The 24,656-nt window shown below is 47.5% G+C and overlaps 2 protein-coding genes across 3 annotated transcripts; both read right to left on the bottom strand.

Annotated features, from left to right (window-relative positions):
• Positions 1-843: 843 nt before the first annotated feature.
• Snf8 (SNF8 subunit of ESCRT-II) lies at positions 844-11,677 on the bottom strand. Its single transcript, XM_021645337.2, has 8 exons — positions 11,500-11,677; positions 11,172-11,222; positions 7,171-7,309; positions 5,656-5,760; positions 4,345-4,417; positions 2,820-2,961; positions 1,950-2,024; positions 844-1,069 (listed from the first exon to the last, which is right to left on the bottom strand). Exons 1-8 carry the CDS (start codon positions 11,659-11,661, stop codon positions 932-934), a joined length of 885 nt encoding a protein of 294 aa, XP_021501012.2. The 5' UTR covers positions 11,662-11,677; the 3' UTR covers positions 844-931.
• Positions 11,678-17,433: 5,756 nt separating this feature from the next.
• On the bottom strand, positions 17,434-23,756 carry Gip (gastric inhibitory polypeptide). 2 transcript variants are annotated; one of them, XM_060388402.1, is made up of 6 exons: positions 23,739-23,756; positions 22,637-22,748; positions 20,687-20,833; positions 20,201-20,290; positions 19,377-19,478; positions 17,434-17,559 (listed from the first exon to the last, which is right to left on the bottom strand). In XM_060388402.1, exons 2-6 carry the CDS (start codon positions 22,723-22,725, stop codon positions 17,553-17,555), a joined length of 435 nt encoding a protein of 144 aa, XP_060244385.1. In that variant the 5' UTR covers positions 22,726-22,748; positions 23,739-23,756; the 3' UTR covers positions 17,434-17,552. The 2 variants fall into 2 exon arrangements, with proteins under 2 accessions (XP_060244385.1, XP_021501006.1); XM_021645331.2 differs by having other exon boundaries at positions 23,686-23,746.
• Between the last annotated feature and the right edge of the window lie 900 nt (positions 23,757-24,656).

The following is a 24,656-nucleotide window of genomic DNA, read 5'->3' on the forward strand; positions in this document are numbered from 1 at the left end:
GTGCCCAAGCTGTGCCTGCTGCAGATGACTCAGTGGAGAGGCCCCTGTATTTCAGTGTCCGAAATAGACGCTGATCCAGATCTTGGAAGACTGGGCCTCTTCCCCGCTGCCACCTTGTTCACATGCTATGAGAACCTTGGTTTCTAAGGGAAGGCTTTTCCTCTTGGTCGATCATGAGTGCAGAAGGAAATAAGCAGTGCACGTCATGTGCCGGCAGCCTGTACTGTAAGCTCTCGGGCTAGGAGAGCCTGGCTTTAGCTTCGGCACTGTCTAAGCCAGTGGCCTCTGGCATTCACTCCCCTGTGAATCAGATAAGTACCCAACTGAAGGCTGCTGTAAGGACTTACGGGCAGTGTATGTAAAAGGGAACAGGGTAGGTGTTCAGTAATTCCCCACCTAGATTTTGCAAGACCTGGTTGAGAGATAGTGAGGAATTTGAACAAATTGTTGAGGTGCAGTGTTGACTGTTTCCATTGAACTCTGCTTTCCTCTACCTCACACCAGACTTCAGTTTCCTTCACACAGTTCCGTCTCAATGATAAACTACAGAAGACGCTGGAAGATGTCAGGGTGACTTACTGTGAGGCCTAGATCTGCGAGGATGGAAAGGAATGAGAAGGTGTGCATTACTGGAGTGGTGGTTTGTCTCAGTTAATATTAAGGCTAGCCATGAGACAATGCATGTCTTGGCTCTGGATCTGTAGATTCATAATTGCAAGTCATTTTTGAGTGCTTGCTGCTATCTCTGTTACTCAGGTTATCTTACTGGATAGATGAGGCTTCCTCCAAAACAGACGAAATGTGAAGCCACTTTAAAAAAAATACTGGAGGAGCAAAGAAGACTTGGAATGAACTTGTTTATAAACAAAATTGTCCAGGTTTATTCACAGGCAGGACCCTGTCTGGCCTGCTGCTATGTATCCCTCCACACTCAAGGGAAGGCTTCTTTGGCCTCCTCAGCTGATATCTCCTGGGAGTAGAGATCTGTGAAGAGAGCTGGCAGCCAGTAGTGGGCCTCCCCTGGAGCCTGCAGATCCAGCCAGGCTAGTCCTTCCTTCAGCAGGTGTTCCTGGAGGGAGGAAGAGGACTGATTGGAAAAGGGAGGTTACAGTTAACGTTTGGGGAGCTAAGCAGTCCCCATGCCCACTTTAGCTTCTAAGAAGTTTTCAGAGAACCTAAATGTGCCTTCATTGTTCATACACCCAAACAGGGATGCTTGGCTTTAGCCAAGGTGTGAATGGCACGCAGTATTTTAACTTACCCAGCTGCAGTATAATGGGAAGTAGTGGAAAGAATGCAGGACTCCAACAGTACATGGTATACAGTGTCAAAGCCACTGCCTCTGTCTCTCCAGCGCCCCAGAGAAAAGTGGAGATCAGGGTTATGGATGGCTTTGAGAAAAATCATTTGCTGGGAGCAAATGGGAAGGACCGTACTTAATCCACAATTGACTGAGTTCCTAAGGTAAGCTGTGACTGACTGCCCAGTGTTGTTAGGCATGTATTTTATGGAGAGAAGTGCAAAAAATTGCTGGGGTAAGGAAAAAGGTACTGAAAGTGTTCCTTCTGCTGCCTCTTTTAAGCCTAGGTGTTTTACTAGTACAAGTTTGTATAAGCAAAATTATCTACCGTATAATATATAGCTCATAATTACAAATATTTTCAGTGGTTACCAATTCCCTTTCCTCTATACTATTACTTCCAGTGCAAATATATTGCTGTCATGTCCTTGACCAGCAGTTCCAGGTTCCAAGAGTCCAGTAGAGTTACTGGGTTCCATTGGTCCCTTAGTGTGCATATCCCGGTTAGAAGCCAGCTTCAGGAAGTTCTGCCTTCTCGGCTCTCCTGGCAGATGCTAGACTTCCTGCTAGTGTTCAGATAGCAGGCTTCCAGGTTGGAGGGACTAAAACAAGGCTGCCTCTGACCCCAGGGCCATCTCCAGTCACATACCAGCACTTGGCGCGCTCGTTCTGTCTCCCATTTAAGACTGGCTTTGATTTCACTGACAGTCACATACCCGTTTTTCTGGAGGAAGGAAGAATAAACAGGAACTCAATCAGTTAAGACTGTTGCCTAGCCTGCCTAAAAGCAGGACATTTATCTGGACAAACCGCTTTCAACAAGCCTGAGCGTGTAGAAAAGAACATCAAAGTTCCCAGCGAAGAGAGGTGACTTTGAGGAGACAGGATGGAGAACGATGGGTCCAAGCACTAAGAAACCAAGTTACACCTCCATAGAGAATTCCAGAGCACACCAAGAGAAGACTCAGAGTAATTAACCAAGAAGGAATGGGGATAATCATAAATTTCATCTAAATATTTAAATACAAAGCCACTGCACCACCTCACCCTGCCCATCCTCCAACACTGAAAGCCCGCTGCTTATGTAGTTTTGTTTTATTTTACAGAATTAAGAAAAATGAACACATCTTCCCTGTGTCATGGAGATGAGGATGATGGTGTATGTTTATGCTTCAGGCATGCTGAGAAACTAGGGCCAGGGCAGAGGGATGGCAAATAAGTTTTAAGTTTGTGAGGAACCTACAAATTAGTTTAAGACATCAGAGGGTCTGTCTGCCCCCAAGAAATTCAGTGGTCTGCATGTCTGTCTGCCTGACTAGACTGTAAGCTCATCAAGGGTGAGGACTGTATCAGCCTCTCTGTCTTAGAGCCTAGACGGGATTTTTGCACTGTAGTTGCTCAATAAATGTCTGCTGAAGGAGCACAGGCCTGAGTAGTTCATCCATAAGACAGTCTTAGCAAAAGGCCTGACAACAGACAGGTGGAACCCGCTCCCGAGCATCTCTAAGGCAAGCCCTACCTCGGCCAGCTGCAGCACAACGGTGTGATCCATATTGAGCTCAGCCGGAACTGACTGAATGAGGTAAGTGCCGCCAACAGGGATGATGCCAAATCCAGTGCCCAGTGCTTTCAGCTTCTTGATGGCCCTGATCAGGTCGTCTCTGAAGTGAGTAAAGGAAACTGAAAGACCCTTGGCAAGTCAGGCCTGACACTCAGATATTCTAAGTGGAATAGCGTCCGAAGAGCCAACAGGCAGTGGTGTCAACTACAGCAAACAGCAGCTGATCACTGTTGTTTTCTCATTGTAGTTGGCAACTCATGAAAAGACATAAAACCCACAGAATGTGTGCAGATCACACACAGGCAGCACACACAGGAGGTTCACGGCCCCTGCAGGAAAGGACATCAGTGGTCTGAATGCTCCCTCTAGTAGCAGACTCAAATCGGTTTGGATACACTAGCTGCTCTCTCTTCTGAAAAGCTGGTGCACAAAGAGGCCACCGCTTGCTGTTTAATATTTCTGGTCTTCTTTCTGTTGTTTGAGGCTGAACTCCTGGGAGCTACATCTAGAACAGCCATTTATTTATCTTTTCTCAACTTGGGTTCACACAGTCGGGTCAACTAGGCCAACGCATGCCCTGTCACCTGACTGCATCCCAGGCTTTAAGTGCCTGTTCTAGTCTTTTTGACATCAAATAAATAATCTCAACACATTAAAAATTTAACATGCACCACAGGTGATGACACACACCTTTAATCTCAATACTACTAAGGAAGAGGCAGATTGGAGTTATGTGAATTTGAAACCAGCCTGGTCTACAGTATGTCCTAGACTACATAGTGAGACCCTGTCCCCTCCCCACATTGTTTTTATAGGGTTAGGGATGTAGTTTATAGGATAAGGACCTAGGTTCAATCCACAATACCACCAAAAACAGGAAAAGGGAATGCATCTTTGTCATACAGGTTAAGAATGGTTCTAAAGCTAGCCTAGACATTGTAGGACTAGGGAGAAGGCGTGCTATACGATTGGAAAGTGTTCTTTCTAGCCAGCTGTTGTGCCTGCCTATAACCACAACACTAAAGAGGCGGTGGCACTAGGTTTTACTGCACCCACATGGCAACTTGCAACCAAAACTCCAGTTCTAGAGCATTGAGGGCATTTTACGGCTTCTATGGGAACTGTACACACATAGTAGACAGATATGCATGCAGGCAAAACACTCCATACACACAAAATTTAAAGGTGTGCATGGGTGGGAGATCAGGAGTTCAAGGCCACTCTGAGCTCCTCAGGCTAGACTGAGCTACACAGAGACCCTGGTTGTTTTTATATTTTTGGTTTTTCGATACAGGGTTTCTTCATGTGGTCTTGGCTTTCCTGGAACTAGCTCTGCAGACCCCAGGTTGGACTCAAACTTACATAGATCTGCCTGCCTCTGCCTCCCAAGTGCAGGATTAAAGCCTTGTGCCACCACCTGAGACCCTGTCTTTAAAAAAAAAAAAACTCCTTAATACTTCAAGGGGTTAGAAGCAGGACCTACTGGCTGACGTCCTGAGCAAACTTGCCCCTTCCTTTCAACACCTGTTGATGTAGCTCCTCCAGAGTTATCAGACCTGTTGGGGGAGGACAGAAAGAAAATGAAAACATTACCTACATGGCTACAACTGCTTCAAATACATGGACAGCCTCTCCAGCCAATTACATAGAACAAATGTCACTCTAGATCCTCAGTCTCTCCTAAAATAACAGGTTAGACCATAGAAAATGAGCCCTGAGACCTTGCTAGAACTTGCAATAAGGAAGGCCCAGGAAAAATCTGAAAACAAAGGCAGCAGATAAGCATGGTGGCTTACCCCTCGATTCCCTGCACTCAGGAGACTGAGAAAAGACCATGAGTTCCAGGCCAAACTGGGCAACATAACCAGACCTTTTCTCAAAACAAAAAGATGTCTCTACCACATGGCCAATCTGATTGTCTTGTTTCTTGGAGACAAGGTCTCTGCTGCACCCACATGGCAACTTGCAACCAAGCAGGCCATGTAGTGAAGGACTCAAGGTCCTTCACTGTATAACCCTGGTTCACCTGGAGCTCATCAACACCTGCCTGCCTCTGCCTCCTGAATGCTTGGCATGAAGGGTGGTGCTGTACCACACCTGGTTCTGTTTTATTTTATTGAAATATAGGGTCATTACATAACCCAGGTAGCCTTACCTTCCTATTAGCCTAGGCTGGCCTCCAAGTCATGATTCTGCCTAAGCTTTTTGTAATGAAATTACAGGTGTGTCCCTTATCAGGGTAGCAAGACTTTTTTTATTTTTTAAGTTTCTCAAAATGTTATTAGTACTGAATGTGTCTGTATTCTGTGTGGAACACATGTGTGGATATGGCACAATGTACATATGGAGGTCAGAAAACTAGTCTGTGGAAGCAGCTCTCGTCTTCCACCTTCATGAGGGTTGCAGGGATTGAACTCATGTAATCAGGCTTGCACAGCAAACACTTGTACATGTTGAGCCATCTCAATGGCCCCAGGTGGCCAATTTAAGGTCATAAATCTGGAACTCAAAGGTTCAGCTGGCCTTACCATACTTTAAAGAGGCAGGTCAGAGCTGCAGGTCTACCTACAGTTACAGTGAGAACACCGTAATCCAGACTCCTGTAAACCAGAGTATCACACCAGCTTCCTCCTTCCATATTTAACCTTGGCTTGGGAGACGTGCCAAAGACTCAGCCACATGAAATAGCTAAGATATGTCTCAAGACCTTGCAGGCCTGCAGGCTATAGAATTTTAGAAAAGTAAACCAAAAACTATGTCTAAGGCCCAGTCCACAAGAACCAACCACCCTTACCTCCATTGCGATGTTTTAGAGCCAGGCATACTTCAATAATCTGGACGCCCAGCTCATAATAGAAGTCCCCAACGCCCAGCATCTCAGACCAAAACCCTTTTCCAGCTAAAGACAGAAAAATAAAAGCTGTATTATTCATTCATTTTCATCCTTCTTCTTCTTTCAATGATGGATTAAAGCATCTACCGTGCAGGAAGTCTCCCACCTAACTGTAAGTGCTGCCTTGTTGCTAACGAAGAGCCTCCAAGCCAGCTATATGCATGCAGAGTACACACCTGCAATCCCAGCGTTCTGAAGGGCAAGACAGCAGGATCAGCAGGTTCAAGGCCACCCTCAAACTTTTCTACCCATTTGAGACCCGCCTGGGCTACTGTCTCAAAGTGGGGGGATGGGAGGGGTGTCAAAATAACTCAGTTATTAAAGTGATGGTTGAAAACGGTAACTTGGGCCCCAGAGGATCTAAAGCCCTCTTCTGTTCTTAAGCACCAGGCACAAACATGGTACACAAGCAGACAAAACACCCAAACAAATAAATAATGCATTTTTCAAAGCCAGTTGTAAGGCTGGGTGGTGGTGGTGGTGGTGGTGGTGCACTTTAATCCCAGCACTGGGGAGGCAGAGGCAGGCTGATCTGTGTAAGTTTAAGGCTAGCCTGGTCTACAGAGTAAGTTCCAAGACAGCCAAGGCTACAAAGCTACACAGAGAAACCCTGTCTCAAAAAAGAAAAAAAAAAAAAAAAAAAGCTAGGATTAGAACTGAATCTATCTAGAACTAGAGAAATAGAAGTGAACAGATCTCTGTGACTTATAGGCCAACCTAGTCTATGTAGTGAAACCCTGTCTTAAAAACAAACAAACACTAAACTTCTTCCTTTTTGGGACTTCTTTTTAGGTGGTTGGGTAGTTAAAGAGATTTCTTGGTCTTCCAGAGGCGCCAGCACCTAAGCAGGCAGCTTACAAAGCCTGTCAATCCAGCTCCCTAGCTGTAAGCCACTGGGGCTCACCTGCACATCATACCCCCTACTCGACACACACACCTAACTAGAAATAATAAAATACCTTTTTAAAAGATGTTTTTATTTATTATTTATACAATCTTCTGCCTGCAGGTGTGCCTGCTGGCCAGAAGGGGGCACCAAATCTCAGTATAGATGGTTGTGAGCCACCAGGTGGTTTTGTGAATTGAACTCAGGACCTCTGGAAGAGCAGACAGTGCTCTTAACTGCTGAGCCATCTCTCCAGCTACTTTTCTTTTTCTAATAAGAACAAAGCCAGGAAAAAAAAGACAAAGTGCACTACAGACGTTCAAGGTAAGATGGTGCCTACAGCCTGTACTCCATGCTCTCCACTTTCCACATCAGAAGGGCACACAGCATCCTCCTGGACGTTCCCTAAACATACGACCTCTGTATTTTCCTGCAGGTGCATGAAGAGAGGCCCCACAGAAGTGATGACAGCAGGTGAGCTTCTATAAGAGTTTCACAAGAACAGCACACCCCTACAGACAATTCCTTACAGGCCAGAGGGTCCACCCCAATGGTAGCACACATGTCTTGGAACTGTACTCGGAACTCAGGATTCTTCCGGATCTCTTGCTTGTGCTTGCTGGCAAATTCTTCTAGATTTGTCTTGAACATGTCCAACTGTTTTGACATCTGTTAAGAAAAACAAGGGGAGATGAGAGCAACCCAACTGTAATCAGAGGCTAAAGATAGGTCCCCAGACTGGTGACAATCTAAAATAACCTGTCTCTGTCTGGTGAGATGGCACAGGGGTAAAGGCACTTGCTGTCAAGCCTGACAACCCAAGTTTAATCCCAGGAACACACATGGCGAAAGCTGTCCTCTGGCCTTCTCACATCTATTATGGCATGAGCCCATGTACTACACACAAATAAATGTAACAAAAAAATAACCAGTTTCCTTCAGATCCACTGTCAGCCCACTTATTCTGTGTTCTCTTGGCCTTTTAGTGAGGCAGGATCTCAGGGAGCCCAGTCTGCATGAACTCCTGATCCTCCTGCTGGCACTACCCAGGTGCTGAGATCAGACATTTGCAGTGATGCTCAAGCTTTGTGCTCTGTCCCTCTCTATACTTTTGCACAGCTATGTCGCAGACAGAAATGAGGTGACAGCTAGGCAGTGGTAGCACACACCTTTAGTTCCAGCACAGGGGAGGCAGAGGCAGGTGATCTCAGCAGCCAGCCTGGACTTCAGAGAGAGTTCCAGGACAGTCAGGGCTATAAAGAGAGACTGTCTTGAAAAACAAAACAAAAAGAAATGAGATGAAGGGCTGGAGAGATGGCTTAGTGGTCAAGAGCACTGTCTGCTCTTCCAAATGGACCCAGGTTCAATTCCCACCAGTCACATGGCAGTTAACAACTGTCTGCAATGCCAATTCCAAGGCTTATGCACATAAAACAACATTAAATAAAGAAAAAGGAAAGAAAATGAGATGATATTGTTTCCTCCATTCTAAAATCTGTATTTGTTTTTATATGTCCCTGTTCTGATAATCCATGTTCATGTCTGATGTGCTTCTTTTCTTCTTCCTGGAAAAATTCATTAAACTGAAAGTACATCTACCATTTTTTGTCTTAAGAAATGAAAGAATAGCCAGGCAATGGTGGCACTCAGAAGGTAGAGGCAGGCAGGTTTCTGTGAATTTGAGGCCAGCCTGGTCTACAAAGTGGGTTCCAGGACAGCAAAGGCTACAGAGTGAAACACTATCTAAAAAGAAAAAAAAAGAAGGAAGAAAACGCCCCTGCAAACACAAATGTTAGCCACTATAGGAAGGCTGGAGAGGAAAGAATGAAGAGGAGCAAGAACTGGGATTATACTGTTTATTGAACGTTCAATCTTGTACCTCTCAGAGTATAACTGCAGATGAAGAATTGGTGGGGTGGAGCATGCTGCACCCCAAAGCTGCATTGGGAGACTTCAGTATCTTTTGTTTTATCTGAATTATCCTTTCCTGGACTCGCTTTGTAGATCAGGCTCACATCAAACTCACAGAGATAAACCTGCCTCCGCCTCCCAGAGCACTAGGATCACAGGCATGCGCCAGTGGGGGCCCACTGTTTTGTTTTCTAAAGACAGGGTTTCTCTGTGTAGCCTTGACTATCCTGGAACTCACTCTGTAGATTAAGCTGGCTTGGAACTCAGAGATTTGATGCTTCTGCCTCCCAGGTGCTAGGGTTAAAGGCATGTACCACCAATGCCCTGTAAAGTAAGAGCTTTTATTTATTTACCTTTTAATATCTATTTATCTTATGTGTACCTGTTTGAGTGTCTGTATGTGTTCTGTATGTGTGCAGGAGCCTAGCCTGAGGAGATAAGTTTTTGGATGTCCTGGACCTGGAATTGTAGGCACTTGTAAGCTGCCATGTGGGGGGTGAGAACCCAGGTCCTCTGCAAGAGGGATAAGCACTCTTAGCTGATGAACCATCTCTCCAGGCCCAATATAAGTGCTTCTTAAAAGCATAATCAGCCACCTTTAATCCTGAGCGCCCAGAGGTAGTTGGATCTCTTTGAGTTCCAAGATAGGTTGGTCTACAAATTGAGTTCAGGACAACTAGGATTCTGTTACACAGAGAAACCATGTTTTCCAAAAATCAAACAAAAAAAGAAAAAGAAAAGAAAACAAACAAAAAGCATAATCTAGGAAATGTGGTTAAGCACTTGGGAGGGTTTAGTGTAAGGAGCGAGGAACTGAAGAAATAACTAAGGTTAAAATACACTACTTCCCCTGCCAAGAACCAGCATTTGGCTCTCAGTGCTCACACTGGGTGCTTCGTAACTACAACTCTAGTACCAGGGGGTCTGAGACTTGCACCACCTCCTCTTCTTCACCAATCACAATACTCAAGTGCATTCAGAGTCCACACACAAAACAGTAATGTTAGAGAAGGAATCTGAGCTCCACCACTCATCCACCCTCAGGGCGTTCCCAGTTGCTCTGACTGACAGGTGCCACAAGTCAGGCATGTATTCATTATTGTGTGGTATCTAAAATGAAAAGCCATAAATTGAGGAGTTCAGTGGTAAAACATATAATTAGCATATGCCAGGCCCTGGCGGTCTGATACTAATCATTACAAAAAATGTAATAAAGGATGTGAGTGTGGTGGTATGTTCCTTTAATCCCAGCCGTGAATGGACAGAGGCAAGCAGATAGCCTACTTCAGGGCCAGCCTGCTCAACACAGCTAGTTCCATACCAATGATACACAGTGAGACCCTAACTCAAAACAAAAACAAAAAAAGGCCAGGCTTGGGGGCACATGGCTTTAATCCCAGTACTTGGGAGGCAGAGGCAGGAGGATCTCTGTGAGTTCCAGGACTACATAAAGACCCTGTCTCAAAATACCAAGTAAAACTAAATTTCAAAAAGGCACCTACCCAGCAGACTGTTAAACCTTGAACAACACCATTCTTATTATTAATCACTGTGACTAAAGACTGTCATTTCAATATATCTAACATAATATGTTTTTATTTTTTTGTCACAACTTCTTTTTGATATGCTCATGAATTTCACTGGCTTGTGATTTCCCAATGCTATGCTGTTCCCACTGCAATGCAATGTAATTTGCAAAAACATATCAGTTTTGTTTTTTATTTTGTTTTTCGAGACAAGATTTCTCTATGTAGCCCTGGCTGTCACGGAACTCACTGTGTAGACCAGCCTGGTCTCTGCCTCCTGAGTGCTGGGATTAAAGGAATGCACCACCATTGCCCAGCCAAATATCAATATTCCTAGGAGAAGTTATCATTCTGATTTTTAAATTTGTTTAGATTTTTGCTGCGCTGATAATGGTGTTCAGGTACGTGTGCACGTTAGGCAAACACTCTCCCTCTGAAGTACACCCCTAGCTCACTGCCCAGCAGCCACATGGTGGCTCCCAACCATCATATAATGAGATCTGGTGGCCTCTTCTGGTGTGCAGGCCTACATGCAGCCATAACATTGAATACATTAAAAAAAAAAAAATCAACCAGATCCCAGCACTAAGGGAGGCAGTCGGATCACTGTGAGTTCAAGCCCAGCCTGGTCTACAAAGCGAGTCCAGGACAGCCAAGGCTACACAGAGAAACCCTGTCTCAAACAAACAAAAAACAATAATCAAGTAAAATAAAAAGGGGAAAGGGAAGGAGAAAATGCACAAGTCTAATCACTCAAAAATCTTAGCTAGGTGCTGGAGAGATGGCTCAGAGGTTAAGAACACTGGCTGCTCTGAAGCAGAGGTCCTGAGTTCAATTCCCAGCACCCAAGCTCACAACCATCTATAATGTGATCTGGTGCCCTCTTCTGGTGTGCAGGTGGAACACTATATACACAAAAAATATATATTTTTTTTTAAATCTAAGCTAGTATTATTATCAAATCTCCCTAAAACGAAATCTGGATCTGCCTGACACCCTATTCTTGGTTGAGTCTAGACAACCTATACCATCCAAGGTCTACTGACCAGCCCTGTGCCATCTGTCTTCCTGCCTGGAACCTCACAATCACTCACCTGCGCCAGCTGGTCCTCAGCCAAGACAGTCCCTCGCTCCTTATACTTGGCCTGTCAGACAAAAAGACCGGCGTGAGTAGAGACAGTGAGCGCGAAGGCTCCCGTGTGTGCTGCCACAGCTTTAGTGCGAAAGGGTAAGGATCTGCCTTAAACAGCGACTTAACAGGCGGCCTCCTGACACTCCTCCAGCGCATTCATTCCGGGGCTCCGGAAAGCCTGTCTTCTACAGTATTCTTAGAAGGAGGTTTAGGGAAAGAGAACTCCGCTCCGGGAGAATTCGGTGACGCGAGGGCAGAACCGGCTCCGGCCCGGCTTCCTTCCCGCTCACCTCGGCGAGCTTCTTCTTGGCGATGGCGCCAGCTCCCACCCCGCGCCGGTGCATCCCCAACACCGGGCCCGCGGGCAGCCCCGCTGCTGCCCGGACCCCAGCTCCCCGCGTCCCAGGTTCTGTAGCGGGCTCCCAACGCGGAAGCCCGGGGCCGTGCGTCATCTGAGCGCGCCGGAAGCTGTGCGATTCACTTCCTGCAGGGAGTCCAAGAGTGTCTTGTTGGGTGGGTGGGTGGAGAGGTCGTTTGCTCCCCCGCTTTAGCTTGGGGCCACGCTTCACGAAGCCAAGAGGACATGGAAGACGAGAACTCCGTGCCCTGTTGTATTTCCCCATGCATCCCACCAAGGTGGACTGTTGCTCCAGGGCCTGGAGAGCAACGGATGCTCAGGGGCATCACCAAGCGCTGTGTTGGCCATGCAAGGTGCCATTTTTTTTTCCCAGACAGGGTCTCCCTATATAGCTTTGGCTGGCCTGGAAATCACTACGTAAGCCAAGCAGGCTTCGAATTTACAGAGATATTCTGCCTCTGCCTTCGAATGTTGGGACTAATTGCATATGCCACCACGCCCAGCTGAGGGTACCACTTTGAGCAAAAGGCAATAATAAAGCTAAATCTTAGAAGAGCAGCAGCAGCACTTCTGATAGGTTTGTTTGTTTGTTTTTAGTTTAGTTTTGTTTTGTTTGTTTTCGAGACAGGGTCTCTCTTTGTAGCCAGACTGTTGCTTTGTAGACCAAGCTGCCCTCGAACTCAGAAATCCGCCTGCCTCTCTGCCTTCCTGAGTGCAGGGATTACAGGCACTGTAATCACACCGCGCCTGGCTAAAACAATATTTTCTTTCTTTTTGTTTATTTACTTATTTGTTTGTTTGTTTTGAGACAGGGTTTCTCTGTGTAGACTTGGCTGTCCAGGCTGGCCTCAAACTCAGAGATCCGCCTGGCCTCTGCCTCCCAAATGCTGGGATTACAGCCGTGTGCCACCGCTCAAGGCTCACTCTGATAAATTTGTGCCAGGCACTGTACAACTTGCCTTGTTCTATACTACTTACTCAAAACCTTCACATTTGTGAGTTAGTATTGTATTTCACAAGCAATTTGGAAATCTGCCTTATGTTAACAGCGTGGAATAGGATTTAGCTATGAGTCAGGCAGTCTGACTCAAATTCAAGTTCTTTGAGGTGTGGGGGAAGTGTGGAGACAGGGCTTTTCTGTGTAGCCTGGCTGTCCTGGACTGGATTTGTAGACCAGGCTGGCCTCAAACTCACAGAGATCCGCCTGTGTCTGCTTCCTGAGTTCTGGCATTGAAGGCATGTGCCACCACAGCCTGGCTCAAATTTTTAAGGGTAAATTATTTTTGTTGTTATTGTTTTGTTTTTGAGACGTATCTACATAGCTGTTCTGGAACTCACTATATAGACCAGGCTGCCCTGGAACTCACAGAGATTCCCCTGCCCCTTGAGGGCTGGAATTAAAGGTGTTTGCCACTATGCCTGTCCTTAGCTGTAAATTCTTAACCCAACTCAGAATCTGCGAAAAACAAACAAAAAATCCAACAGGTGAAAGTCATTAAGTCAGAAAAGGTTTATTCTGCACAAACTTATAAATTTCTACCTCAAACAGGCATGTCATGCTTAGTTAACACCTACTATGATGTTAAAGAGTTAGTTGTGAGGCTTTAGGTGAGACCTTGTGATCAAGAACCTTGTTTAAGCCGGGCGTGATGTCATACACCTTTGGTCCCAGCACTCTGGGAGGCAGAGGCAGGCAGATCTCTGAGTTCCAGGCCAGCCTGGTCTACAAATTGAGTTCCAGGACTCCACAGAGAAACGCTGTCTTGAAAAAAAGCAAAACAAAACAAAATAAATCCCTTGTTTATAGACAGGCTTTTGCAATGGATGTCTTGTAGAAAGAGCATTTAACAAATGAAGGGAGAAAAAAAAATATGTAGCTTTTTTGGATAATCCGCTTTGATATCTAAGACTCCACAAATGAACATCCAAACTTTCCCCTAAAACATTAATTTCTTAATTTTTTTTCCTCTAACAATTGTCTGAGTTAGCGTGTAGGCACACATGCCGCAGTGCATGTGAGGACGTCACGGAACAGCTTTATGAAGTCTGCTTTCTCTTTCCACCTTTACTAGGTTCTAGGGATAGATCTCAGGTCAACACAATAAATTCTGTCATGAAGAATCACTAACACACAGCTGCTTTAAAAAGTAAGACCTAAGCTGGGTGCTGGTTTGCACCCCTATCATCCCCTCACTCTCGGAGGCAGAGGCTGGAGGGTCTCTGAGTTTGGAGTCAGCCTGGTCTACAGAGTGAGTCCAGGACAGCCAGGGCTACACAGAGAAACCCTGTCTCAAAAAACAAAACACCAAAAACCCTAGGGGCTGGAGAAATGACTCAATGACCTGGTACTTTTACAGAGGAACTGGGTTCAATTCTTGCTACCTACATGGTAGCTCACAACCATCCATAACCCTAGTTCTGGGAGATTCAACAGGTATGCATGTGGTGCGCATACATGTATGCATGTAAATATTCCATACAATTAAAGTAAAGCAAGTATTTCCTTTTCCACTTTATCCTGTGCAGTGTATTCTAATCCTCTGCTGTGGGAGCCAGTGTTTGGGAACACAAGTAAATTCTCTTGACTTGCTCTTTTCAAATCCTTCAAGAACTTTAGTTTTAGCCTAGGTATGGTGGTGTATGCCTTTAATTCCAGCACTCTGAAGGCAGAGGCAGAAGGATCTCTGTGAATTCAAGGCCAGCCAGAGATACATAAATTCTGTCTGTCTGTCTTTCTCTCCCATGTACACTTACACTTTAGTCTTCGTTGAAGATACAGCTGTTTTGTGATTTTTTTTTTTTTTTTGGTTTGTTTGTTTTCGAGACAGGATTTCTCTGTGTAGCCTTAACTGTCCTGGACTTGTTCTGTAGCCTTGAATTCAGAGATCACCTGTCTCTGCCTCCCTGAGTGCTGGGATTACAGGCATGCACCACTGCTCTGGATGAAGATACAGTCTTAACTCTGTAACATGGACGAGAGAGGAAGTTTGGTGTTTAAGAGCACTTACTGCTCTTCCAGAGTATTCCAAGTTCAATTTCCAGTACCCACATCAGATGGCTCACAACCCCTGTCGTCAGCTCCAGGGGATCCAGTGACCTCATCTGGCCTCTGTGGACACCCGCACACACTCAGCATACAAACACAAATACACAGACATTAAAAACAAATAAATACATTAACTTTGTAGCATGGCTAGGTGTGGTGGTGCTTGCCTGTAACCCCAGGACTTAGGGGGCTGAGGCAGAAGGATGCTGGATTTAAGGCCATCTTGGGCTTCTTAGAGAAACCCTGTCTCAAGAAACAAATAGAGCCAGAGCTGGAGCAAACTTGACAATACAAGGAGGAAAAAGACAACTAATTCCTGAAAGCTATTGTCTGACCTCATGGTCACTTTCTCACGTGCATGTTCATTACGCTGATAGTAAGTAAAAATATTCTTAACTCTTATTCTAGCCAGAAGTGGTGGTGCTTACCTTTAATCCCAGCAGAGGCAGAGGCAGGCAGATTGCCGTGAGTTCGAAGCCAGCCTGGTCTAAAAAGTGAGTCCAGGACAGCCAAGGCTACACAGAGAAATACTGCCTTGAAAAACGAACAAACAAATCCCTCTTTTATTTATGCTTTATTTATGTGTTTAAATAGAGACAGTCTCACTATGCAGCTTGGACTGGCCTCAAAGTTACCACGTAGTCTAGGCTGGCCTCAAACTCACCTACTGTGTGCCGCCCTGCCTGGCTACCTACATTTTTTCATCATTATTTTAAGGTCTGGAGAGATGGCTTAGCAGACAAGCTGCTCTTCCAGAGGACCTGAGTTCATCTCCCAGTCGCCTTCTGAAACTCCATCTCCAGGAGATCTGACCCTTCTAGCCTCTAAGGGCACCCGCACTCACATGCACACAACCTCAGACAGACCTACACATAATTAGAAATAATTTCAAAATTCTAAAAAAAAAAAATAAATAAATAAATTTTTTATGTATGTTTTGCCTGCATGTATGTAAAACACTTGTGTGCAGTGCTCTCAGATGCCAGGAGAGGGCGTCAGATCTTTCAGGACCAGATCTTTTGGGACCAGAGCTATAAACAGTTGTAAACTGTCTTATGGATGCTGAGATCCATAAGGATCCAAAGGAACCTCAGATCCTTTGGAAGAACTGTCAGTGCTCGTTACCATCATCCCTCCAGCCACCTACTCATAATTTTATATATATATATATATGTTTTATATATATATAAAATCATTATGCATAATGTAAAATATATAATTATATATCATAATATGTTGATATATAATTATATGTATAATATATATTATATAGATATTTTTCAATTTTTTTTGTGTTTTTGTTTTTCAAGACAGGGTGTCCTGTGTAGTCCTGGCTGTCCTGGCACTCACTCTGTAGACCAGGCTGGCCTCAAATACACAGAGATGAACCACTGTGCCTGCTTTCAAATTTATTTTTCTTTTATTCTTTGCTTTTCCCTTTTTTTTTTTTTTTTTTTTTCTGAGACAGGGTTTCTCTGTGTAGCCCTGGCTATCCTGGATTCATTTTATAGACCTCTGGCTCCAAAGTACTGGGATTAAAGATGTGGGCTACCACACCCAGCATCTTATTATATTTTATTTTGAGACAAGGTCTCACTATATCATCCTAACTCTAACTATGTAGTCCAGGTTGCCTCAAACTCCAGGTTTTTGAAAATATTTTATTTATCTTTATTTTATGTGGATTGGTGGTTTTGTCCAAATGTATGTCTGTGTGAGAGGTTCACATCTCTGAGTTACAGACCGTGTGAGCTGCCATGTGGGTGCTGGGTGCTGGGAATTGAACGCAGGACCTCTGGAAGAGTGGTCAGTGCTCTTAACCTCTGAGCTATCTCTCTAGCCCTCCAGCAATCCTCTTGCTTCATCTTCCCTAGTGCTGTGTAACGGGCATGAGCCACCCTTTGAGACCTCAGTCCTGCCTGCCTTCTCAGCCCTCGTGCTGAACTTCCTTCTCATTTATTGACTTAATTATGTTTAAATTTATGTGTGTGGGGGGGGTATGCACAAGGGTGTTTGCGTGCCCTCTGAGGCCAGGAAAGGATGCTGGACCTCCTGGAGCAAGAGTTACAAGCTGGGCTGGGCATGGTGGCTGTCCAAGACAGCCAGGACTGTTACACAGAGAACCCCTACCTCAAAAAACAAAAACAAACAACAAAAGAGGTACAGGCCTTGTGAGCCACTGGCTGAGGGTTCTGGGAATGAACTGGCGTCCTCTCATTCTTCCCACTGAGCGGTTTCGCCAGCCCACGTATTCACTGCTTTGCCCTCACAGTCTCAACAGAGATGACATTTTCTTCGCACATCGCATCTAGAAAAGACTTTTCCGCCTTCCTCCACCTGCCTCAGCACACTGTGTGATTGGCGGTGTGTTTGTGTGCTTGAGGATGAAGGCTTGCTGCTTGTGCAATGGCACACGTTGTTCAAGCTACTCGGAAGGTCATCGTAGCTGAAGAACCTTCCTCTCTGTGTGCTTACTTTCTTGCTTTTGAAACGTTAGGACGATCTCCTGTAGCCACATTGTCCCCGAACTCCCTACCCTCCTGCCTCGCCCTCCCCAGAGCTGGTGTCACAGGCTTGTGACATCATGCTCAGTTGGCATGAAGGTCTGCCGTTTCGCGTGTGTGTTTGCTTCACTGTCACATGCAGTGTTTTTTGCCAGAACCCCTCTTGTCTGTTGTGAGTTTCCAGTGTGTTTGTAAGATGCTCAGAGGAGCAACTGGATGTGTCCCTTTCCCCTGGGAGTCACACCCAGGGCACACACAGCCGTGCCCCAGAGTGCTCAGCTGAGGTTTGAATGAGTTTTCACGGTGGACACCAGGGTTTGCTTCAGCTCAAGACTTTATTGGTTTGCTTCTCTCAAGAGACTTTGGACCAGGGCAGAAGCAGGGGCCGAGCAAGCGAAGGTCAGAGTCCAGTCCTGCCCCTGGCTGAGTCAGTCACTAAGACCTGGGCGAAGGGGAGACAAGGAGGGAGGGGTCACCGACTGGGAGTCAGCTCAGCAAGTTTACCCTGGCGTCCAGGCGCAGACAAGCCCCCCCTACCTGCAAATGACCTTTTTAACGATTGGTCAGTAGTCTAAATCATTCACAAAAGTCCAGAGACAGCTCCCCACCTTCCTACAGAGATTGGTCCTCTCCGCTGGCTTGATCACACTCTGTGTGTGTGTGTGTGTGTGTGTGTGTGTGTGTGTGTGTGTGTGTACCCATGTGTCTGTGCAGGTAGGTATGTCCAGGCCACAGGCTGCTGTCCGTCTTATTTTTTTTAAGGTTTATTTCATTTTATTTTACGTGTGTTGGGTGTTTTGCCCACATGAAAGTATGTGCACAATGTGCATCCAGAGCCTGTGGAGGCCTGAAGGGGTCCTCCGGAACTAGAGTTACGGCTGGCAGCGCCATCACGTAGGTGCTGGGACAGAACACGGTCCTCTGGAAGAGCAGCAGGTGCTTAACCACTGGCTCCAGCCTCCGTCCACCTTTTTTTTTCTTTTCTTTTTCTTTAAAAACAGGGCTTCACTATTTTCTCTCGATATCTTAGAACTCACTATGTAGACCAGGCTGGCCTTGGACCTGCCTGCCTCTGCCCCTCAAGTGCTGGGATTAAAGGCCTGCACCAGCGCGCCTGGCTCCCACCATCTTTTTTAAGGAAGGATTTCCCACCGAACCTGGAGCTCACTGATTTAGCTAGACAGGTTGGCAGTCCACAGCGATCAACCTTATCTGCCTCAGCACTGGGATTAACGGCATGCTGTGGTCCTGGCTTGCAGGACCTGGCTTGCAGGCCATGGGACTCAGCAAGCATGTTATTTACCCACTGAGCTATCTCTCCAATCCCCTTCTCCCTTTTCACCCCCTGGAAAGCACCCGCATCAGCTCCCTCCAGGCCTCCCCAGGTCCCAGCAAGGCTGGGTATGTCTCGGTTTCTGTGTATTGGATGCAGATCCTTTCCGCCATGGGGCACAGGGGTCAGGCCACAGTGTTTACACCCTCACTCCAGAACAGAGCCTAGCTGATGGCCCCTGGGATGGACAGTGGCTCTAGAGCAGGGCAATGTGAACAAATATGGGTTCCCAGCCCTGGGAAGGTGCCGTGGCCCAAAGGTCATGAGGGAAAGCTGAGAACAGAGCAGGCAGCCAGGTGAGAAGACAGAGGGCAGGAGAGCCTCATCTCAGCCGGAGGAAGCTGAGAAGGAAATCTTGCTGTTTTGGTTTTAATTTGGGGGGCAGGTTAGCACTGTGTAGCCCTGGCTGTCTCAGAACTCGCTCATGCAGACTGCACTCAAGCTTCTGGGCTGTCTTCCTGAGATCCTCCTGCCCAGTGCTAGGTAACGGATGTGAGACTCCACACCCCATAATAGATCGGATTTTAATGAATACTCTGTGGGTCTGAAAGGGGAAGTACTTTGCCAGTGTGTCCCAAGACAGAGATCTGAACAAGGACTGAGCACAACGGTGCACGTAATGGCACACAACTACAACCCCAGGACTGGGGAGAAAGGAGGGTCATGAGTTTGAGACCAACTGGGCTACACTCAGGACACCGGACCAGCCTGGGCTGAGCAAACAATCAAGCAGGACTGGGGATATGGCTCAGTGGTAGAGCATCTGCTTAGCAGTTGCAGAGGCCTGGGTTCAGTTCCCAACAAGAAAGACACAGGCGTGCAGACAGTGATGTCCAAAAACATGCAAATCTGAATATGTATGCCACTGTCACCTGGAAGCCTAAACTTCTAACACCCCCAAAGACACCCCCCCCATGCTTCCCCACCTGAGTCGGCAGAGCTCAGTTTGGTCCACCATCCAGGCCAGCAGCTCTTGAATCAGAAGTTCCCTTAGCACATCTTCATCACTGAGGTTCTTGGGCAAAGAGCTGCAAAGGAGATAGATGGCAGGAGCCCAGATCATTTGTTTTCAGATGGAGTCTCACTTGGCAGCCCTGGCTGGCCCAGAACGTGCTATGTAACCCAGGTTGGGTTGCCTCTGCCTCTCTCTGCCTCTGTCGTGCTGGGTTTAAAGCTTGTGTCGAGAGCTGGGGAGCCAATACAACTTGCTGCCCCTGGGTTATCTCCACCCTCAGACCTGAGCCTCTTCTGGGCTGCGCCCTACCTGGTTCTGCCTACCCAGAGAATACAGGGTCCGCCATCCAGGCAAAACCAAGCACGGCTTTGCAGTGAGGTGAGGTAGGTAGCTCACCCCCTCGCCTCGAAAACTATCTGAAAAGGCATCCCTGTGAGCTCAGAGAGAACCTCCCTGATCCTCACACTCATCCCAGAGTGCAGGGCTGATCCCGGGAGTCTGGCTTTGGGAAGGCGCCCGGGTCTTCCAGCGGTCCCCTCAACCGCCTTCCTGAGGTTTGTCAAGGAGAGAGCAGCTCTCGTCTGAGGTCCTTCTTCCCTGCTCTTCCTGATTCACGGAATCCATGCCTACCTTCAGTCACAGGACTTTACTCTCTGGGCCCCCTTCTTTGAGCTCTCACAGAGAGAGGCACTTATCGTGAGGTCCCGCCCCCCTGTGCAGTATGAGAGGGGGAGCAGTGAAAGCGGGGAGGGGTGGGAGGAGGCTCTGTTTCCCCTCTCCCCACAGTGGACTCACCTCCGCTGCACCTCTGTCCCCTCGTTTCCCTGAGACTGTCCTGCCAGCTCCAAGGCCCGGGCCTCTCTCTGGGTGATGTTGTGTTTCCAACTGGTGAGATGAAGATGATTCGGGAATTAGTTGTGCTGGAGGAGACAATTGAAGGTCCCCACCACACAAACACACACGCACACACACACGCACATGCCACAGCCTGTATTCAGTTGCCTCTGTCGCTGACAGCGCTTCAGAATCCAAAAGCCTGAGCAAACAGCACCTTTCTCTGACTCCTCTCCTTACAAGTAAAGGATGGGAGAACCCATCCCGCCCCAGGCTGGTCTACTGGCCAGTCAATGTCACGGCCCTGGTTACGGCCACTTCCCCATCCTCACTTACTGAAAGGCGTCTATGGAGTTGTGCGTCTCCCAGCCCATGTGGTCACCTGGGAGCCAGTGTGAGCATAGCAGAGTTCGGCATGGGACAGGAGAGGTACAGGGAATTACTCACTCATTCTTTTTCCCCTTCTGGGCCAGCAGCCAATTCACAAAGTCTTGTTGGCGGATCTTGTCCATGGCAATGCTGTAATCACTGATGAAGGTCCCCTCTGCGTACCTCGGGCCTCGAGGTCGGGGGCCACCAAATTTAGCATGGGATCTGAGAGGCGAGAAATAGAAAACAGGATAGCAGTGAAGGGGAGGTGGGAAAAACTGTATGGCTTGATCCAGTCCTTTGGTTTGTAGGCATTAAACAATAAAGTGAGCTCATGCCTGTGCTTGGAACAAAGAGGCAGGAGGATCACTGAAAGTTCAAGGCCAGGAGCTGGGGATTTAGCTCAGTGGTAGAGCGCTTGCCTAGCAAGTGCAAGGCCCTGGGTTCAGTCTGAAAAAAAAAAAAAAAGTTTCAAGGCCAGCCTATGCGATATAGCAAGATACCATCTCTCAATAATAATAATGATGATGATTATGATGAGGGCTGGAGAGATGGCTCAGAGGGTTAAGAGCACTGGCTGCCCTTCCAGAGGTCCTGGGTTCTAATTCCCAGCAACTACATGGTGGCTCACAACCATCTATAATGAGATCTGGTGCCCTCTTCTGGCCCGCACGTGTACATGCAGACAGAACACTATACATAATAAATAAATAAATCTGAGAGGGAGAGAGAGAGAGAATAAACCACACAGTATAAATGACCCATCCAAGAGTCGTTTGGGCCCAAGTTTCTGGGAGAGGGGCGTTGTTCGTTGTTTCAGTTCTAAGAAAGGGACCTATGGGTCTCATGCGTGTTAGGCAAATGCTGTAATGAGAAATATCCCCCAGCGTCAACTCTCTGGGATTTGCTGTTGGTTTGGTTTTGACTGCTGTGTTGTTACGGTTTGGGGAAACACGGTCTCTCGTGTCCCGGGCTGGCCTCAAACTCGCTCTGCAGCTGAAGTTCACCACGAACTCCTGCTTTTCTTGCCGCCTCTCCCTGGCACTGGGATATGACTTCCTGAATCTCCATTCTTTTTTTTTTGAAACAGGGCCTCCCCATGGAGCCCTGGCTGGCCTGGAAGCCACCGCCTTCCTCCGTTTCCAGAGTGCGGTGAATGAACTGACATGCTACCCCTCATGGGATTTGAGTCTTTGTTTTCAACACCCACAGACCGGTCTCTTCTTGTGTTTCTGACAGCTTTCCCTTCCCTCACAGCTTACACCTTCATTTGCGTGGTCCGTGGATTATCCTCACATCTGAAAGAGATGGGCTCTGCTTTGACGAGTCTCTGCCTTGCTTCCCAAACACAGCATCTGATTATATCACCACCACCACCCTCCTCTCTCCAGACCCTGGTCTCGTGATGCAGCCCGGGTTAGCCTGAAACTTTCAAACCTCCTGCCTCTGCCTGCCCGGTGCCGGGGTTCCAGGAGTGAGCTGCAACCCTCAGCGTTCCCCCGTCCCATCACTGTCCCGGCTTTGGTCCACAGTGCTCTGTGACATGTCTGCATGGTTCTTCTCTGCGTGTATCTGTGTTGGCCCGAGCCATCTGTGAACCTTTGTTCACGTGCGTCCTGACCTGTGCCCGCTGCACAGGAAGCTCCTATGAGATCTGAGTGAATGCATGGGTGCCTCAGTGGTGACTCTCAGCCACCAGAAAGTCCCTTCACAGACCTAGTTACCACAGTCTTTCTCTCTCCAACAGGAACTTTTTGTTTATTTCCAGACAGGGTTTCTCTGTGTAGCCACGGCTGTCCTGGACTCACTTTGTAGACCAGGCTGGCCTTGAACTTAGAGATCCACCTGCCTTTGCCTCCTAGAGTGCTGGGATCACAGGTGTGTGCCACCGTGCCCGGCTCAACAGGAACTCTTAATGAATAACCCTCTAATTTTGACCTTACAGCATGCCCAGGCTGCTGACTGGCTGTTCCCACCACCCCTACCCCCAAGCCAGCTTGCATTCCAGCCCCCTCCTTCCACTCTTACCGGAACTGAACCTCTTCGTGCTCTCCCAGCCCGACTGCCAGGAACAGGAGCACCAGCAGCAGAGAGCAGGTCCTCACAGCCACCACCATCTTCCTAGATTGTGTCCCCGGGGCTGAGGGAGGAAAAGGGCCAGGATGGCACTGAGGTTGTATCCAGGAAGCTACCTGTTTCAGGAGCCCAGGCCGGTGCTGAGAGCTGGGGGGGGGCAGGAGCAAGTGGGGGTGCTGGTCATTAAGTGAGGTATCTGGGAGGGACATGCAGCCTTGACCCAGATCTGATCCCACTTTGTGGATTCCGAATAGGGTAGGATGGAAGGTCTGGGAAGAAGCAAACAGCAAAAGGCCTAGGTGGTGGGAACCCCCTTCCTGGCTGCTTACCAGACATCACAGGGATAGGATTTGGAAAGATTATCCCCTTAAAGCCCGAACAGAGTTCATAGCAGCCCACCTTTCTGCTTCCAACTAAGCCGTTAACTCAGACATCATATCCCTCCCCTAAACGAACACCACGCAGAGACCCACACCCTGTCCTCCTGCCCCCCTTCTCAGGCTTAACTATCTCAACTCAGAAGTCTTCTAAAGTTTCACCCACCCTTCTTCTGGGGTCTGGACCCATTTCAGTCTTCAGGAGAGATAGCAGATAGCAAGCAAGAAACCTTCCTCCAGATGCCTGAAGGCCAGAGCTAGCCCAAGGCTGAGTCCTGGTCTCCTAAGAATCTCTTTGAACTATCTTCTAGATTCCGGGGCAGACTAGGAAAGAGAGGGTAAGGCGCCAGGAGGTCTACTTCCTCCCAGGCCAGCCCAGGCCTGTCCCAGCTTGCTTCCTTTCTTCCTTTTCTTTTTGTTTCTTTTTCTTTCTTTCTTTTCTTTCCTTCCTTCTTTCTTTCTTTCTTTCTTTCTTTTTTTTTTTTTTTTTTTTTTTGAGACACGGTTTCCCTGTGTAGCCCTTGGCTGTCCTGGACTCACTTTGTAGACCAAGCTGGCCTCAAACTCACAGCGATCCACCTGCCTCTGCCCCCCAGAGTGCCTGGCTCCCAGCTTCTTTCTTACCCCACTGCTCTTCTAGCTCTTCCAGGAGGACAGGACGAGTCCCTTTCTCCTACCTGTTGGCTCTCAGGATCTCGCCTCAAGACCCGGTCTTAGCCTCTTTATATGAAGGCACCGCACAACCACTGATTAGCTTGAAAGCCTCTTATCTCAGGAGCAGCGTAAAAGCCCACTGTTCCTGCCCACTGGAGGCCATCGAGTACACCTAACGACCGTTCCCTTTCCATCTGGGCTGGGCTAATGGGTGATTAACATTTGGGTATCTCCAGCTTTATCTGAGGCCTGCCTGGTGGGCAGGGTAGCCTGAGCACCCCATTTTCTCTCCCTGCTTCTTTTCTGTTCACAGGGCCCACGCTTCTCCGCCCTACTTCCTCTTGGATGCTGTGGGCAGAAAGGGTTTCCTGGGTGAGGGCCAATTGGGATGGCACTCTCAGATGGAGGGTACACTCCCGCAAAGCCATAGGTGGGTTCTTGGGGGAACAGAAGGGATCGTGTTGGTCTGAATCCCAGAGGTAGGTGTTAGCTGACGATGGCGGCACTGTGAAAAGGAGGCCACCCCAGGGCAGGTGTCTTGAGGGTTTCTAGTGACCCTGGGTTAACTTAGAGCTTACGGTCACGTGGTTTCCTACTTGGGGCACTATACGCGTGATAACAAGGCACATTTACATGTTGGAGGCTCAAGAAAGATATAACTCCCTCCACAAAGATATTATTTATTTATTATTATTACTATGAATTGTTGTTTGTTTTTTTTTTGAGACAAAGTTTCTCTGTGTAGGCCTGGCCATGCTAGAACTCACTCTGTAGACCAGGCTGGCCTCGAAGTCACAGATCTGTCTGCCTTTGCCTCCCGAGTGCCGGGATTAAAGGTGGGGGCCACCACTGCCCAGCTCGTCTCAATCAATTTTAATCCACCAGTGAAAAGAAATATCAAGGGGCTGGAGAGATGGCTCAGCGGTTAAGAGCACTTGTTG

The sequence above is a fragment of the Meriones unguiculatus genome, chromosome 7 (genome assembly GCF_030254825.1).
Source record: "Meriones unguiculatus strain TT.TT164.6M chromosome 7, Bangor_MerUng_6.1, whole genome shotgun sequence".
NCBI classification, from domain to species: Eukaryota; Metazoa; Chordata; class Mammalia; order Rodentia; family Muridae; genus Meriones; species Meriones unguiculatus.

Coding starts and splice junctions, on each gene's coding strand:
- Snf8 (XM_021645337.2), bottom strand. CDS start 11,661: ATGACGCACGGCCCCGGGCTTCCGCGTTGGGAGCCCGCTACAGAACCT. Junction 5,761..7,170: donor TGGGGTGGACCCTCTGGCCT/GTAAGGAATTGT, acceptor TTCTGTCTTTAG/CTGGAAAAGGGTTTTGGTCT. Junction 1,070..1,949: donor AACGAGCGCGCCAAGTGCTG/GTATGTGACTGG, acceptor TCCTCCCTCCAG/GAACACCTGCTGAAGGAAGG.
- Gip (XM_060388402.1), bottom strand. CDS start 22,725: ATGGTGGTGGCTGTGAGGACCTGCTCTCTGCTGCTGGTGCTCCTGTTC. Junction 20,834..22,636: donor CACGAAGAGGTTCAGTTCCG/GTAAGAGTGGAA, acceptor CTCGCCTCTCAG/ATCCCATGCTAAATTTGGTG. Junction 19,479..20,200: donor GGGACAGAGGTGCAGCGGAG/GTGAGTCCACTG, acceptor TCTCCTTTGCAG/CTCTTTGCCCAAGAACCTCA.